General features: G+C 33.2%; 2 protein-coding genes across 2 annotated transcripts; both read right to left on the reverse strand.

Annotated features, from left to right (window-relative positions):
- Window positions 1–682: 682 nt before the first annotated feature.
- Window positions 683–3,912, reverse strand: LOC108196794 (large ribosomal subunit protein uL18). The gene is made up of 9 exons (XM_017364230.2): window positions 3,769–3,912; window positions 3,412–3,481; window positions 3,202–3,293; window positions 2,817–2,943; window positions 2,287–2,366; window positions 2,080–2,196; window positions 1,379–1,513; window positions 1,112–1,281; window positions 683–1,029 (listed from the first exon to the last, which is right to left on the reverse strand). The coding sequence occupies exons 1-9, from the start codon at window positions 3,769–3,771 to the stop codon at window positions 918–920; spliced, it is 906 nt and encodes a 301-aa protein (XP_017219719.1). The 5' UTR covers window positions 3,772–3,912; the 3' UTR covers window positions 683–917.
- Window positions 3,913–9,519: 5,607 nt separating this feature from the next.
- LOC108193573 (protein LURP-one-related 7) lies at window positions 9,520–14,224 on the reverse strand. Its single transcript, XM_017360290.2, has 3 exons — window positions 13,652–14,224; window positions 11,009–11,221; window positions 9,520–9,931 (listed from the first exon to the last, which is right to left on the reverse strand). The coding sequence occupies exons 1-3, from the start codon at window positions 13,919–13,921 to the stop codon at window positions 9,791–9,793; spliced, it is 624 nt and encodes a 207-aa protein (XP_017215779.1). The 5' UTR covers window positions 13,922–14,224; the 3' UTR covers window positions 9,520–9,790.
- Window positions 14,225–15,305: the final 1,081 nt, after the last annotated feature.

Here is a 15,305-nt window from a genome sequence, read left to right on the forward strand (position 1 = left end):
AAAAAGTTCACATAATATAAAAGAAACATGAACAAGAATTAGATATTCTAACTTTTTATAAGGTATTGAGTATAATTGATTATTTAAATTCTTCTATTTATTATTACTATTTCATACAATGTTAATAAATTACTATTTTCTTAGAATAGAGAGGCTATTTTGGAATTTATGTTTAGTTGTTAACGGATTGAAATAGATGTTTTGATCGGCGGATTGAGACAGATGTTTCGTATATAACAATTTGATTAGTTTTTTATCACACATACCAAAACTTGTGATCCAACAAATTCTTCAAAATAACCTTTTGAAAATTAGATTAGATTTTTGAAGTCAAACCTCTATTTTAATCCATTAACTATTAGATAACTTCTAAACACATGAAAAAAAAAAATGTTAAGTTGGTAACGGGCCAACGCCCAACGGCCATGGCCAACTCCTGCAAAGTTTACAAACCCCCAAGGTATAAACTGCAGAAATTGTACCGTTCATAAATTTTTCTAATTAAATATAATTGCTTATATATATGGCCCACTAAAAAATTGGACTTTAAGGCTTGTTAAATTTAACTAGATGACATGCAAAGTGCCTGGGCACTGCCTAGCAACCACCTAAGATCCATTTTTAGAGGAATGATATCAAGCAGATAGAAGCACTAGATTGACAAACAACAATCCACCAAAAAGGCACCAAGATACACAATACCATACAAAAAAATATCAGGCACATATAGAGAACCAACAAAAACTAAGGTCTGCTTCTTTAGATTTAAAGCTGAACTTCGTAACCCATCAAGGTCCAAAATCCTTATAAAGTCGAAATAACTAAATATGCAAAATTCCGGTAACTGAACAAAACCAATTGTTACTGAACTACAGGGGTAAGAAAGAAGATATAGTTCAAACATCCAATGATTTTATTTAGTCATCCTCTTCATCATCCTCGTCAGCTCCAGCAGCGTTATTAAGGGCATTCAAACGCTCAATCAACTTGTTCTTCCTCTCATCATAAGTAAGTTTCTTCAAGTTGTACCTGCACCACAGATCCACAGGATTATCAGCAACGTAAAGTTTAATAGATATACAACCTTGAACTGCTTGTTAGCTCAGCATACCTCTTGTGTTCCTTGGGTGGCTGTTTCTCAATCTTCTTAATTGATGGATCTGCTCGTATCGCTGCATGAACTTTCTTGTAAAGTTCCTCAATGTTTTCTGCATCAACTCCTTTCTTAGCATACAAAGAGAAGTGAGTCTGATATTTCTCAGGCTCATCTTCAATCAGTGTCTGCAGGGAAAAACAAGATTTAGTCATTCACCCATGCCTAGATAAATAAACATAATCTTAGTGGTGTGCAAGTAAGATCAGAGTGCATGATCTTCACCTTCATGTATGCAGCAACATGGCCACCATAGATATACTTGTGGTGAACCTCAGCATCAAGCTGTTTGGAATCCTTCGAGAAGCCAGCAAACCTTTTCTCACTGTGAGGAATGTCAAGGCCACCATCCAAAGCACCCTACAATGAACTCAATCAAGAACTCGTATACATATGCACAAGCACAAGCAATTAACACGGTAATGTACACTGGACATACACAATTAAACTCAGAGCTAAGTAACAGGAAATCATACATGCTGGCATCAACTATATGCAAGCAAATAGTAACAAGAACTCCTTCAATCAGGACAATAACAATTCAAGAAAGAGGGGTCATGAAACACACAACTGATACCATCAAATCTACAAATTCAACATCCTAACTTGCAGGAGCTATAAGAAAATTTGTTGTATTTAGGCAGTATTTTAAAGAATTAAGATGTACCAAACAGATTAACATGGAACATAGGTACAAATTAAGATGTACCGAACAGATTAACATGGAACATAGGTACAAATATATTATATCAAGTGGAATAAAATTATTGTGAAAAGAATATGACGGAGAAGAATTACAAAAATTGAGGAGATTTTCATAAACTGCAGCTAGCATTTAATGTAAAGTGAATGTTACATTTAAAGCTTATAGAGTCCTGAGATTACAAAACTTAAAAAAGTGAGTACCCAATGTTTAGCAGCATTACCTTAAGAGCACCAAAGACACGATTTCCTGTAGTTGTCCTCAAAAGGCCAACATCAAGCAGAGCTCGGAAGGGTCTTCGGCTTTCCGCAGGTTCAACTGAATAATCCTCTCCGGTTGCCTGACAATGATTTATGAAGACGCAGATTTTGTAATTTACATAGTAGCAGCTTGGTATAATAACACAATCAATCAAGACTAATTAGGGTACCTCAACATTGCCTTCATACTCATCATCCATTTCCAGCTTTTTTAAAACACGACGGGCCAAGAGAAGTCCGGTGCAGTAAGCTGAGACAGTTTAATTGTAACGTATCAGTTCACAGCATGCAAGAAATCACATATAGCTGTACTCGTTAGCTAGTAATATATTTCTTATTATCGCGAGGACATGTTGTAATTAATTTAAAGATAAATTCTCTAGAAGGACAAATATATTATTGCTAAATTTCGATACCAAGTACAAATTTATTAATCACCCGACGTCCAACTGTTGTTTACTTCTATAATCTAAGCAATTGGATTAAGAAGACTAAATTAGCATAAAGTAATATTAAGTTCTTGGGATGTACCAATTTTAATGAAAGGCATAAAAACATATCCATCTTTTTCTACCTCTACGTCAACTCATACTCAATTTTTTTCCCTCTGCCTTAAACAAGTTTGCTAATCTTTGCTTCTGTGAGCAAAAGTCTACATCAAGGACAATAAATAATAACTGAAATGAACTTGTTTTCATACCTGCAGCATAGTTTGTTAGGCCTACTTCGAGCCCATAACGAGGAAGCTCATGTGAATAGGCAGCTGCAAGTACCATATCCCCGGCTATGCTAGCAGAGATAATCTGTGCAGTGATATCCTTGTTTGTCTGGAGGCCAAATTAAGGTTTAACTCATACAATTTAACAAGTTATGCTGATATTTTGATATTGTAAAGGCAACACAGTTTTGTTTTTGCTGTTTCTGATTTGCAAACACGTCTAAAATTGAAATGTGAATGCATAAACAAATTAGCGATAATGGTAAACTTGGTATTCACTAAACAAAGCAGATTATAAAATTGCAGCTCACTGAAGAATAAAACCTAAAAGAAAAGTACAATTTAATATAAATGGCTTAAAGGATACAAATCGCACAACAAAGCGGTACTTGGGAGTGTTGTACTTGTTCTTGTCCTGATTGATCAAGCGAATCCTGGCACGGTAATCAGTTTTTCCCTCTACGCATTTTTAATTAAAACCACCCCATCAGTAAAAACATTTCAAAACTAAAACCGACGAATTAAGCCAAATCTAGAAACCGAGACAAATTTTTTTAAAAAACATCTCACTGTTTACCTCGCCTTCTCTTGAACTTAACCTGAAACCTCTTGAAGTAAGCCCTCGGTTTGTTGGCTTTCACAAACACCTGAACAACCAATTATTCATATAAGCAAATTTCCTATCCAAACACCATATATTATCGAAAAATTAAATCAGATTAAAGGAGATCACTAAAAATAGATACATTCAAAGAAATGCGCAATAGTAATTAAAAAAAAATAGATCGCGTCTATAATTTTACTGACTACACAAGATAAATACACAAGAAAAATCAAATCGTACAATTATATCGACAGGTTATATGAAAAATGTATACAGTTGAGATGGATTAGATTAATCTAGACGAGATAGAAGAGAATAGAGACTTCTCACCATTGTTGCGGGAGCTAGGGTTGAGTCTCTGGTGCCGCTGCTTCTAGGGTTTATGCTTGATGTTCGTTGTGAGTAATATATATGCGCGATAAAGAGGATGATAAGGCCCAAACTTAAATGGACAATATCGTTAATAGCATTTGTAGGCCCAGTGGGCTGTTGCTGTATTTCACGATAGAGCTAATTTATATCACAAAAATTAATACTACAAACCTTTCTTGACAGAATATTTAAGTTATAGTACAGTAGTTAGTTTAGAATTTAAATTGAGATGGGTTAAAAATATATATATTATATATGTGTGTGTTAACATATAGTGTAGTCATTTATGCCATGCTAGAATAAAATATCAATTATTATCATACTAAAATAAAATATTCTATTTATAACATGAAATAATAAGATATATCATTTTTTCGAATATAAACAATATTATTAAAATAAAATATCTTATAGATTCAGGAAATTCTAACTAATACGTTACAAGTCCCATTTAATAAATTTAGCTAGTATCAGGGGTGTTTGGTCGGGTTTAAAAACCCGACTTTTGGATTTATAAGTTAGAAGCAATTATTCGTACTATTTGCGTAAAAGTCGAGAAGTACTTATAAGAAGTTGAGAATAATAACTTTTGTTTCATGACTTCTACTTTTTTTCTCAAACACTTTAATCACTTATAAATCATAACCTGTTTCTAACTTCTACTTCACTTTTTACTTTGAGCAAGAAACACTTATTTTAAGTTCACCCGAACGGCTCGATCGCTTGAGAGCAAGGTCAATTCCATAAATGTTAGGATTTATGGGTGATAGACAACAGTCAATTTTTTAACATTTTCATGTACTTAGATTTATTCAAGCAGAACATATTGTCACAACTAGAGTATGTCTTTGTAGTATCGTTTTATTACTGTCAGTTGTAATGTTTGTACACTTGGAAAAAGGTTAATTCACAATTGTTCATGCCCCAAGGCGCAAAGATAAATGACAGCAAGAATAAAATACTGCTAATGTCAAGATGGTTGACAGCAGTACCGCACAAGGCATACAGTTGTAAGGTCATGACAGCAAGTTTACTTTATAAATCTGCAGAACCCGTGGTGGTCAAGTTAGGTTAAACTCTGATATAAGTATAGGAACCAAAGCTTGAGCCATAATGCAAGTTGAGTGAACCTGAGAAGATCAAACAGAGAGAACACCAAGGGAGTGAAACACAAGTGTATTCCTTGAGAACGAAACTCGAGAATTATTTTTCGAGGTCGTAGCAAAACAGCAAAATAAATAAACCATTTATTTTGTGAAGTTAAACTACAAGTGTTCATAACTTAGTTTGCATCTCGCTCTGCTAATATACTTAAATCTTTAATTGGTTTTTGAATTAAAATTTAAATTTATCAGTATTGCATTCAACCCCCTTCTGTAATACATTCGAGGACCAACAATAAATCCTTAATTTAAAAATAATTTTGTTTCTATGTGTTTGTATAAATCTTTTGATGTTTACAACTTATTAGTTATAACATTATTAATTATTAATTATTAATATAATAATAAATTATCATAAGTTCTTTTTAAAGTGGTCTGCAACATATTTATAAATCACAATTCAAATAGTGAAAATAATCACTAATAAAATTTAGAACTTTTACTTCTCGGATTATAAATTATAGATCAAAATTAAATTTATAAATTTGTTAGACAAATAGTAGGAAAAAGCTGCTTCCGGACAAAACCCTCCATTATTTAATTGTAGGGTGAGCATTCGGTTCGGTTAACCGAAAACCATACTGAATAACCAAAATAATTTCGGTTCGGTTAACCGATATATATATATATATTTCGGTTCGGTTTTCGGTAACCGAAATTTCTATTTTCAGTTTTCGATTTTTTAACCACGGTGAATCGATAACCGAACGGTTAACCGAATATTTCTATACTTTATGACAAATCAGTATTTCAGTTAATAACATTCAGTTCTAGAACTCCGAGTACTAAATATACTAGGGGTGAGCGAAACCGGATATCCGGTCCGGTTATGAATTATAAACCGGATATCCGGTTTTTCGGATCACTAAATTTTCATTCCGGTTTAACCGGATATCCGGATATTCGGATATCCTTTTAAATCGGATCGGAAAACGGATTATCCGGATCCTGTTTCGTCTCCGAGAATATGCAGTACTAGATTTTGATTCAACAAATTTCTACATTCAACTTCACTTCTTTGCACAAAAGAAAAAGGAGCAGACTCCACAACTAATCTGCATGCTTTTGTAAAAATAAAATGAACCACTCGAAGTCCAGGACCCATTTCACACTCCTGGCCAGATCAAATAAAAAATATTTTAATTTAAAAATATTTTAAAACCGGACCGGATCCGGATATCCGGTTTCTTACATATATGTGATCCGGATCCGAATCCAAATTTATAAGAAAAAACCGGATCGGATATCCGGTCCGATTTATTCGGATCGGATATCCAAATTTCCGGATTTTTTAAACCGGATACCGAATCGGAAAATCGGATAATCCGGAATTCGGATTTTTATGCTCACCCCTAAAATATACCTCTGTCTGAGTACTGTACCTTTGAATCGAGCTTGTGGCTTTGAACCGAGTTAATTATTTATGTGAGTATCTCTATTATGTACTTCTAGAATGAAAACCCAAATTAGTTTGGACTTTTAAATTCAATCTGGGATGTTAACAGTGGAGTTCTATTTGAAGTGTAAAAGCTTGATACACTTGGGTCTTGATATACACTTGGAGTAGTGCTGGGTATTTGAGGTGTTTGTCCTGCATATACTCGTACCAATTCGTACAGCAAAAACATGTTCATAAATAAATTTGTAGAGACAATTTGAGAAGGAAAACACCTTAATTCGGTTTTCGGTATCAACCAAACTTTATAATTCGGTTCAGGTATAAAACCGAACATAATTCGGTTCGGTTTTCGGTAGTAATTTTTCGATTAATTCGGTTTCGGTTAACTGAATAAAAATTCGGTTTGGTTTTTAGCCAATGCTCACCCCTACTTAATTGGCATGTAAAAAGTTAATTTCAGGAGTCAGAAGTAATGCAAGTAATTCAAAAGGTAATGCGTGAACAAATCTTTTATGAAAATCCATATATTCAGACGAGTTTTTTTTTTTTTGAAACGCCATTCATTGATAAGAGGACAGAAGAACAAGAGAAGATGGGAGACAAATAGAACTGAGAAGACCCAACAGAAACTACTGCTAAGACACAAAGAAACTAAAATAAAGGCCTAAATATAGAAACTAAAACTAGAGAACTTCTAGCTAACTAAGAGAGCTGGATAAGCAGACTAAAAACCAGCACCCAAGACATAATCCTCCACTTGAGCTTCGTAAACCGGCATCGTGTCCATCCCTTCATTGTCTGCAGCATAGTAGTCCTCATGAAATGCATATACCCCATAGATAAAGATAATGTTATTGGGATGGACAGAAGCTGGACCAAAGTCTACCGGGTCTTGTTCATCATTGTAAATTTCCACATCCTGATTCTCAGGGGATAGACGACCAAAGCCAAGATCAAGACTTAGGAGCTCCTCGACTGCACCAACCGGCCGCGTCAAAGTGCACAAAAAACTTACATCTCTCTCCACCCAATCTAGCAAGATAATTGGCCAGCTGATTTCTTCCAGGAAAGACATATGCAATGGTGCATCTCCATCTGCGATCATTGAGCCTAATTGAAATCTGTTGGGCTACTTCAGCAGGCACTCCATGCGGAAAGTTTTTGATAACCTTGAACGCATCGAGGTTATCAGTTTCCACAATGACATCCTTGTAGTTACACTTGCTTCCTATTGTTAAATAAACAAATCATATTTGCCTACTTCGCTAAACTTCCAGGTTCCTTCGTGGACCACACAAACTCACACTTACGTCTTGCTTCTGATTTTTTTAGTAGAAAAAACAAGTGAATGTAAGTGAAAGCTCATCCTCCTTTTGGAGTGAAAGTTTTGAAGTGAGACTAATGTCATATTTGCACTCACTTTCACTTGTTTTTCGTCCCTTTTAAAGAATTCGGGAGCACGAATGTGAGCAAAAGTTAAATAACTTTAATTTGTCTTAACTCACTTTTCTCTCTATTTAAAATTCGGGACCAGGGTGCTAGAGGACAAGTGCATTACATAGATGTGATCAGTTAACAAGGTATATATATCATTTGCCTCTTTCATTCTGTACCTGAGCTTCCAAAAATCAGTTAGTTCGGTCGCGTACTCAACTAATACTCGTCATATTTAATGATCCAATCTGAATTTTGAATAGTCGGATTCAGAACTGATTTTGTACATAATCGGTCATCCTCTTCCGTCTTAATTTGTACTCCCTCCGTCCCATCCATTTCTTTACACTTTCCTTTTTGGGGTGTCCCATCCAATTCTTTACATTTCAAAACTTACCAAAAATAGTCAATGGGTCCCACCACTTCTCCACTTTTCTTTCCTTTTCACACTACTTTTACTCCACTATCTTATTTTTATACATTAAAAATCAATGGGTCCCACCACTTTACCCACTTTTCTTCCTTTTTTCCACTACTTTATACATATTTCTTAACCTCCGTGCCCAACCCATTCGATTAGAAATGGGTGGGACGGAGGGAGTATGAGTCATTTTGACCAGTATGATTTTTAAAAAATGAATGTTTGACTTAATTTGGACCACATAAAAAGAGTTGGTAGATGTTAAATAATTGTAGTTTATGAATGTATAATTGTAATAATTTCAAATATATGCTATTAAAGGTTATTTTTTTGGAACATTGAAGAAAAAAACTAGTTCATATAAAATAATAAAATGGGATACAAGAAGTAATTGGGTTGGACTATGAGCCAAAACTTGGACTTGTTCCGTTTTCTTTTTTAAAGTACGGGTAATGCTTATAAAACAATATGTGACTGATTATTAAAACATTATTTTACTATATTATCAAAAATTATCGAGCAAGTAATATATACTTGAGCTTAATTATTGTTAATGTGTAATTAATAATATTATTTATTTATTAATAAACGACACTTACCTATATATCATATAGAAAACCAAAGTATTGTTATATGGATCCACCTTCTTTAAAACTAGACAAAATTGATACTCCCTCCGTCCCAACAGATAGTTCAGGTTCACTGTTTGCACGCATTTTGAGGTTCTTATAGAGTATAGTTTCATAACGTTTTTTAATATTATTTTTCTTACTTTGAATAAAAGTATAAATATCAAACATTTATTTAGAAAAACAAAAATTAAAAAAATATTATGAAATTATATTTTATAGGAGTCTCAAAATGCGTGCCAAAAAATAACGTAAAGAACCTGATGAGACAGAGAGAGTATAATAATTCTAATTTTTTTATTTTATAATATTTAAAAAATCTGACAACATGATGATTATGTTCTATAATATAATATGCATAATAATTACTTTCATAAATCGTAGGACGTTATGCTTAACAATATAATCAACAACAATGATTTTAATGATTCAATGATCTTAATTATTATTAATATTGAAATATGCTGATGCTCAATTGATAATGATGTTTAAGATTACTTATAGATCACTTTAAAAAAAAAAACTTATAGATGATGAATTATATATAATTTTTGACAAATTATTTATGATTGGATTATAATTAGTAATATTTTATATGTTCTGCAGCAATGCATCAACAAAATGTCAAATCGCCAATAATTAGTAACTTTCAAGGAACTATGGTTTATAAGAATATTTTATACATTAAAATAGAAACTTTACAATGATAAATGTCTCTGAATTGTGAATTGTGAGCAAGTTGGAGCCAGACTAGAAGACAGTAGCTATTATTTCGCCAACTACATCGAATATTTAACATATTAGAACAATTAGGCTTCTGCTACCCCAGTCCCCATTACATCAAAAACAAAACAAAACTTCGGCTAACCTAAAAGTCGAATCAATGTGCTGTCACTGGGCTCTGTTGGAAATCACTTGGTTAAGACCGCCGTTATCATAACCAAATCTTGCGTCCATCGAAATATATTACAATCAAAGCCACAACCAAAGCGCGATTAACTAATCCAGGAAATATTGTCAGGCGGAATTTATTCCTAGGAACATATGCGTCCCAGAGCTTGTGCATAAGGCTGGTCTGTTTCCAAAGTTTGAACAAAACAATATAATTAGAAAAATATCAATTTGGAGGACAATTGGAAGAATAGTTTTCATCTTAGACTCTTAAAAACATTAATATCAATCTATTACAACAAAAAAATGAAGAAAAAACCATGCACTTTAATAATGTGGTTAAAAATAACAAGTAACTATGATATCTTATCCTTGGACTTGTAAAATAATAGGCAACCTTGATATTTTGGCTTACAATTAAAGACTTCTCATGGGGTTAAAGTTTGATCTAGAGAGCCAAAATTTACAAGCACTTTCAAAGTGATGGACAAGAAACACTGTTTATAACCGGATATGAACCCCGCATTGTGGAGGGGGATACCCAGCCTTCCTGTCTCTCATGCATCCATAAACTCTTTAAAAGGTAATTTATATAAATCGTAGGCCTGAATGAACTAGCCGTATGTCAAAACCAATTTCTGCCCTACGTAGGAATGTAAACTACTACGAGGGAAAACATGTTCTGTGTCGAGGATTGGTCGCAGTGAATAGATGTCTAGTTTTAGGCTAGAGGTGATCACGGAGTGGGTTAAATCGATCAACCCACCCAAACTTAACCAATGTTTAAATTTACACTCCTTAGCCACAACCCAACTGAAAAAATATGACAGTTCACATATATCCCTGTCTTGGATATATGTAAAGAGAAATTCAGAGTTCACAGTGCAAAGTATCTGTTAGTTAAGGATGGGGAAAATTAACACGATCTGAAAGGGCGGTATTTACTTCTTTGGAAAATTGGGATGTGGAACACGTGGATAGGCTTTAGATAGATTATAATTCTTTTATGCACCAAATTTTAGTAAAGGACCATTTACAATGACTTATAAACAAAATAACACATACACATTTGTCATATAATAAAATATAGGAGTATATTTAGTAATCAACTATTATATGTGCTTAAGGCTGTGAAAAAAATTATGATCATTATACTTTAAAAAAAATGTGATAATTTATATAGCTTGAACTATTACTACTATTTCTATTCTACAAAACTTGGAATAAAAGAAACAAATAACAAACTTTTTAAAAAATATACCTGCGCAACTATGGAATTGCCCTTGTAAATGGTGCATGCTCGATAGAACGGGCGGCCTTTAATCTTGAGGTCGGGCCTTGACTGTTCACAGTTCTCATGAACTAAAAATAGGTCAAACTCTGTCTTATTAAATGTATCCTGAATTCTTTCTGATCTGAAAATCAAGTCCTCCTCTCCATTAGCATCCCTCATAAAACCCTGCCAAGATCCACTCTGCAGAGAGAAAATGTACATTGATGTATACTTAAATAAATACTTGCACATACCTCCACTACAAATTACTTCAGATTTTCTTTCTCATCGATGCAGTCCTAGCCAAAAAGTTTGGTTCAACAATTAACGGGAATATACAATTATATGTATATATTAGTATGCTTAAACAAACACTAGCATACACAACCTGTACTCCAACAAAAAGATTCTTTCAGCAATTAACAGAATGATGAACATATTGCCCATCTAGAGCCCGTGTATACAAGGTCATCAACAGAACTAGCTGGGCAGTGACATGGTTGTAGAGTTAAAGAAACCATAATGAAATTTTCAGATTTGCTCGAAAGGACTTTAAAATATTATATTGTGGTATTCTTGCCGTGTAGTTTTATATAAAAAGTTTTAGACCCGTGCAATCATGCATTGGATTATTTTTATTTATTTATTAGTTGTATACAAATTTTTAATGATTTTTAATTTTTTTTATCAAACAAAACTTATGTCTACTAATTATTGAGTTTATTTTAGTTTAAAATATAATATATTTTACATTATTTTAATTTTAGTTCTAATTTAATTATTACATATATTACACATATATTTAATTATCACACACACACACACACATATAACATATTATTCATCGGATATACTCTCTCCGTCCTATTCAATTCTATACAGGTTTTTTCAATGTTCAACACGCATTTTAAATCAAATATAAATTACACTTCCATAATTTATTTTTAAATTTTTTCTTTTTCTGTATTAAACTTTAAACATTAAATTTTTATTTAGAAGGAAAAAACATTATAATAATTTATGAAAATATACTTTAAAGGAGCGTTAAAATACTTGTCGAACCCCCTGCCCCAATGTATATTATTGGTTGAGACAGAGGGAATATATAATATAGTTATATTCTTTTCATATAATTTTAGGTCTAAATCTTAGCTATATATATTATATTTAAACTAACATTATTTTTGATTAGTTATACACTTATTATATTTAAAATAAATATAATTATTTATTTTTGTTTTTAACTATATTGTTTTTCTTTTTTATATATTTAAGAACAAAAAAATTTCATATAATTTTGAGTCCAAATTTTAGCTATTATATATTATATTTTAACTGATCTTATTTCAATTATTTAAACATATTTAATGGAAGATATAATCATTTATTTTCTTATTTCTTAGTTGTTAGCTTTGTGATACACAGATGGGTGGCTGACCATACCATAAAATTTATCCCTCTTCCGCAAATTATATAAATTGATATAATGAAACGAGGTGCTTTTGAAAATTTTCCTCAAGTATAACCTAATCCAGTATACCAGAGATGGAAATAATACTAATTGGGTGTATACCAGAGTATCGGATAGTTATGGAGCCAATCATTTCAGCAATTATGTACTTGTAGGCTCAGTCTAATTCAGGCCAATATAATTGACTTAGTTGGTTTTATATACTAGCACAAACTTACAATCTGATGAGTTGATCGAATATATTGGAACGATGGAATGCCATTAACAATCCTCATCTATCTCTATCTATAGTCTTTACATATATACACCCAGTTATACTAAACTAGTGAGATTTCTGTATCTTTTATTAGATCACTCCTATATCTTTTTCTAATCTAGAAGTGTCTAATTGTAATTCTGCACTTCCTCACAAATTTACCGTCCAACCTAAGCTAACAGGGCCACAACTCGTAAGCTACTTGACTAATTTCACCTCTGTTCAACTTTTCCCAAAATTCCAAGTCTTCAACGGAAGCTCTTAGATGAAGCTCAAATACAGTAAGCTTGTATTCCATCCAGATTTAAAAGGTGCAACTATTCCAAAACAAGCTACATCAAAGACCAACAAAGCAGGAGGAATTTCAGTTTCATGTTTGGTTTTGACAAGTTATTACAAAAAATTCAGATTTACAACTCTGATTTCGGTTAATCTAGGCTGAAGCGTTGATTTTTAGCTCAAGTATATTAATTTATTTGAGTGAAGAATAAGTAACTTCAACGGCTTAAACTAACAGATTAAATTGAGAGAGTTTGTAAATTCAATGTTTGCGTATCTTGATATTGCAGCTCAACAGTTTGATACAAGTTGCAAATTATAGTTGATACACAACTATTGATTCAGTTCAGGGCCTAAAATTGTCCTATAAAATACATACATCTAATCTAGTCTTATAATTTAATTGCACTCGAAGCCTCGACTAGATTAGCCAATTCTATTTCACTGCAACCACGGCAAAAGAATTAAATAGCAACTGTTACATCAAACTATTAATTCCGATTTCCATTTCGTAAAATTCTAGTCTTTGATTCGACGAAATTTAAGATTGTAAGTTGGAAAGCTAACTAAAATTGTAGACAGAAAACAGGCGTGCATAAGTAACAAGAAGAAAAGGACATCTCACATTAATACGTCGGAGGGAGATGAGGAGATTGCCAGAAGCATCGAGAAGTAACCGGGTTTTAACAGAACCAGGCGAAGCCGACGACGACGTTTTGTTGACAGTATAAACTATATTACCGGAAGAATCAACGAATCGTAGCTGGCGTTTAGCATCCAAACCCTTGTTCTTGTTATTGATGTTATCCTTGGTGACGAAATAGTCAACGGGTATTTTAGCATCAGCCTCTGACTCTGACTCCGACTGATTGATGTATATATCTCTATCGCCCATCAATTAATATCGATTGGTAATATCTTTTGCCGGCTGCTTGCTTATTGCAATTTGCGACACACCGCTTTCCTCAGTGAAGGTCCACCTTGGGTAAAACAAGCACCGCAAGCAATCCGTTAACGAATAGCGAGCAAAACTGAACCGAATGGTGCAAATTCAGTTCGGTTTGGTTCTGATTTTCTGAAAATTCTGTATATTCGATCCGGAGGGAATAGACCGAATTAAATTTGATTATGCAAGAAGAATTAATGGAATTCAGATTTTTAGTATTTTTTTGGAGCAGGTGACTAATCTCGGTTGTTAAAACTCATACTCTCGTACACTGATAAGACAAGGCTCTTTCTAATGTGTGCCCAAGGGCACAGGTTTGGTGGATTTTTATTGGTGGACTTGGTGTAAATGTAGGGGGGCCATCCATATTCATGATTGAAGGACCAATAAAAATGCACCATACTCATGAAAGTTAGCGCTTAATGTGTGCCCATGGGCACACCACAGAAAAACCGATAAAACAAAGATTAAAACCTCAAACATTATGACCAAAATTTACATCGATTTTTAAAAAGTTGACTAGGATTTCAAATTTTTAGAAACGTGGTCAAATTTTGACTCCACTTTTTGAAAATGTGGCCCTCGCATTAACGGAATAACGGACATAAGTGTAAAAATAAGTTCCAAATTTTTAGAAAATTGGCGAAACTTTGGTTCGCTTTTCAAAAATGTGGCTGCCGTTAGGCTTCCATTAGTGACATTTAACGGGAGCCACATTTTTAAAAAGTGGAGCCAAAGTTTGGTCATCTTTTTGAGAATTTGGAACTCGAGCCAATTTTTTGAAAATCGATGCAAATTTTAGCCACAACTCTGAAGTTTACTCTAAAACAAATGATATAGTTGTTGAGTGAGTGTTAATCCAAGTCATATGTTACAAAGACAAAGAGGATTTGTTTTGAAATAAACGGTCAAACAACTCCTAATATAAGACCACTCTAATATAAAATCTTAGAAAGGAGTCCAAAAACAAATCTTTACGGGATTAGTCTAGAGGGACAATATCACGGGTTTTGTGCGGTTCAAAAAATGATATCAAGCCGATCGTTAAGAAGTTGTGTATTTTGGGATGCTTTGTCTTGGAACTGACGAAGGTGGTGGTGTGGCATATCCCGCGTATTGAAGCACCTCATCCTCCTATTCATTTTGTGAATTTGAACAACATTGTAATTCGCTTCACCGGTAAAAAGCTTCTCGAAGACTTATATTAAATTTGTTTATTTGCCGTTTGAGTGACCTTAAAATAAGTGCTTATTGCTTAAAATAAAAAAGTGGAGTAGAAGTTAGAAGCAAGTTAAGACTTATAAGTGATTAAAGTGTTTGGGAAATAAGCAGA

This window comes from Daucus carota, chromosome 7 (assembly GCF_001625215.2).
Source record: "Daucus carota subsp. sativus chromosome 7, DH1 v3.0, whole genome shotgun sequence".
Classification (NCBI taxonomy): domain Eukaryota; kingdom Viridiplantae; phylum Streptophyta; class Magnoliopsida; order Apiales; family Apiaceae; genus Daucus; species Daucus carota.

Coding starts and splice junctions, on each gene's coding strand:
- LOC108196794 (XM_017364230.2), bottom strand. Junction 3,294..3,411: donor TAAGTTCAAGAGAAGGCGAG/GTAAACAGTGAG, acceptor AAAAATGCGTAG/AGGGAAAAACTGATTACCGT. Junction 1,030..1,111: donor CCACCCAAGGAACACAAGAG/GTATGCTGAGCT, acceptor TCTGTGGTGCAG/GTACAACTTGAAGAAACTTA.
- LOC108193573 (XM_017360290.2), bottom strand. CDS start 13,921: ATGGGCGATAGAGATATATACATCAATCAGTCGGAGTCAGAGTCAGAG. Junction 11,222..13,651: donor TCTCCCTCCGACGTATTAAT/GTGAGATGTCCT, acceptor TTCTCTCTGCAG/AGTGGATCTTGGCAGGGTTT. Junction 9,932..11,008: donor GCAATTCCATAGTTGCGCAG/GTATATTTTTTA, acceptor CTTTGGAAACAG/ACCAGCCTTATGCACAAGCT.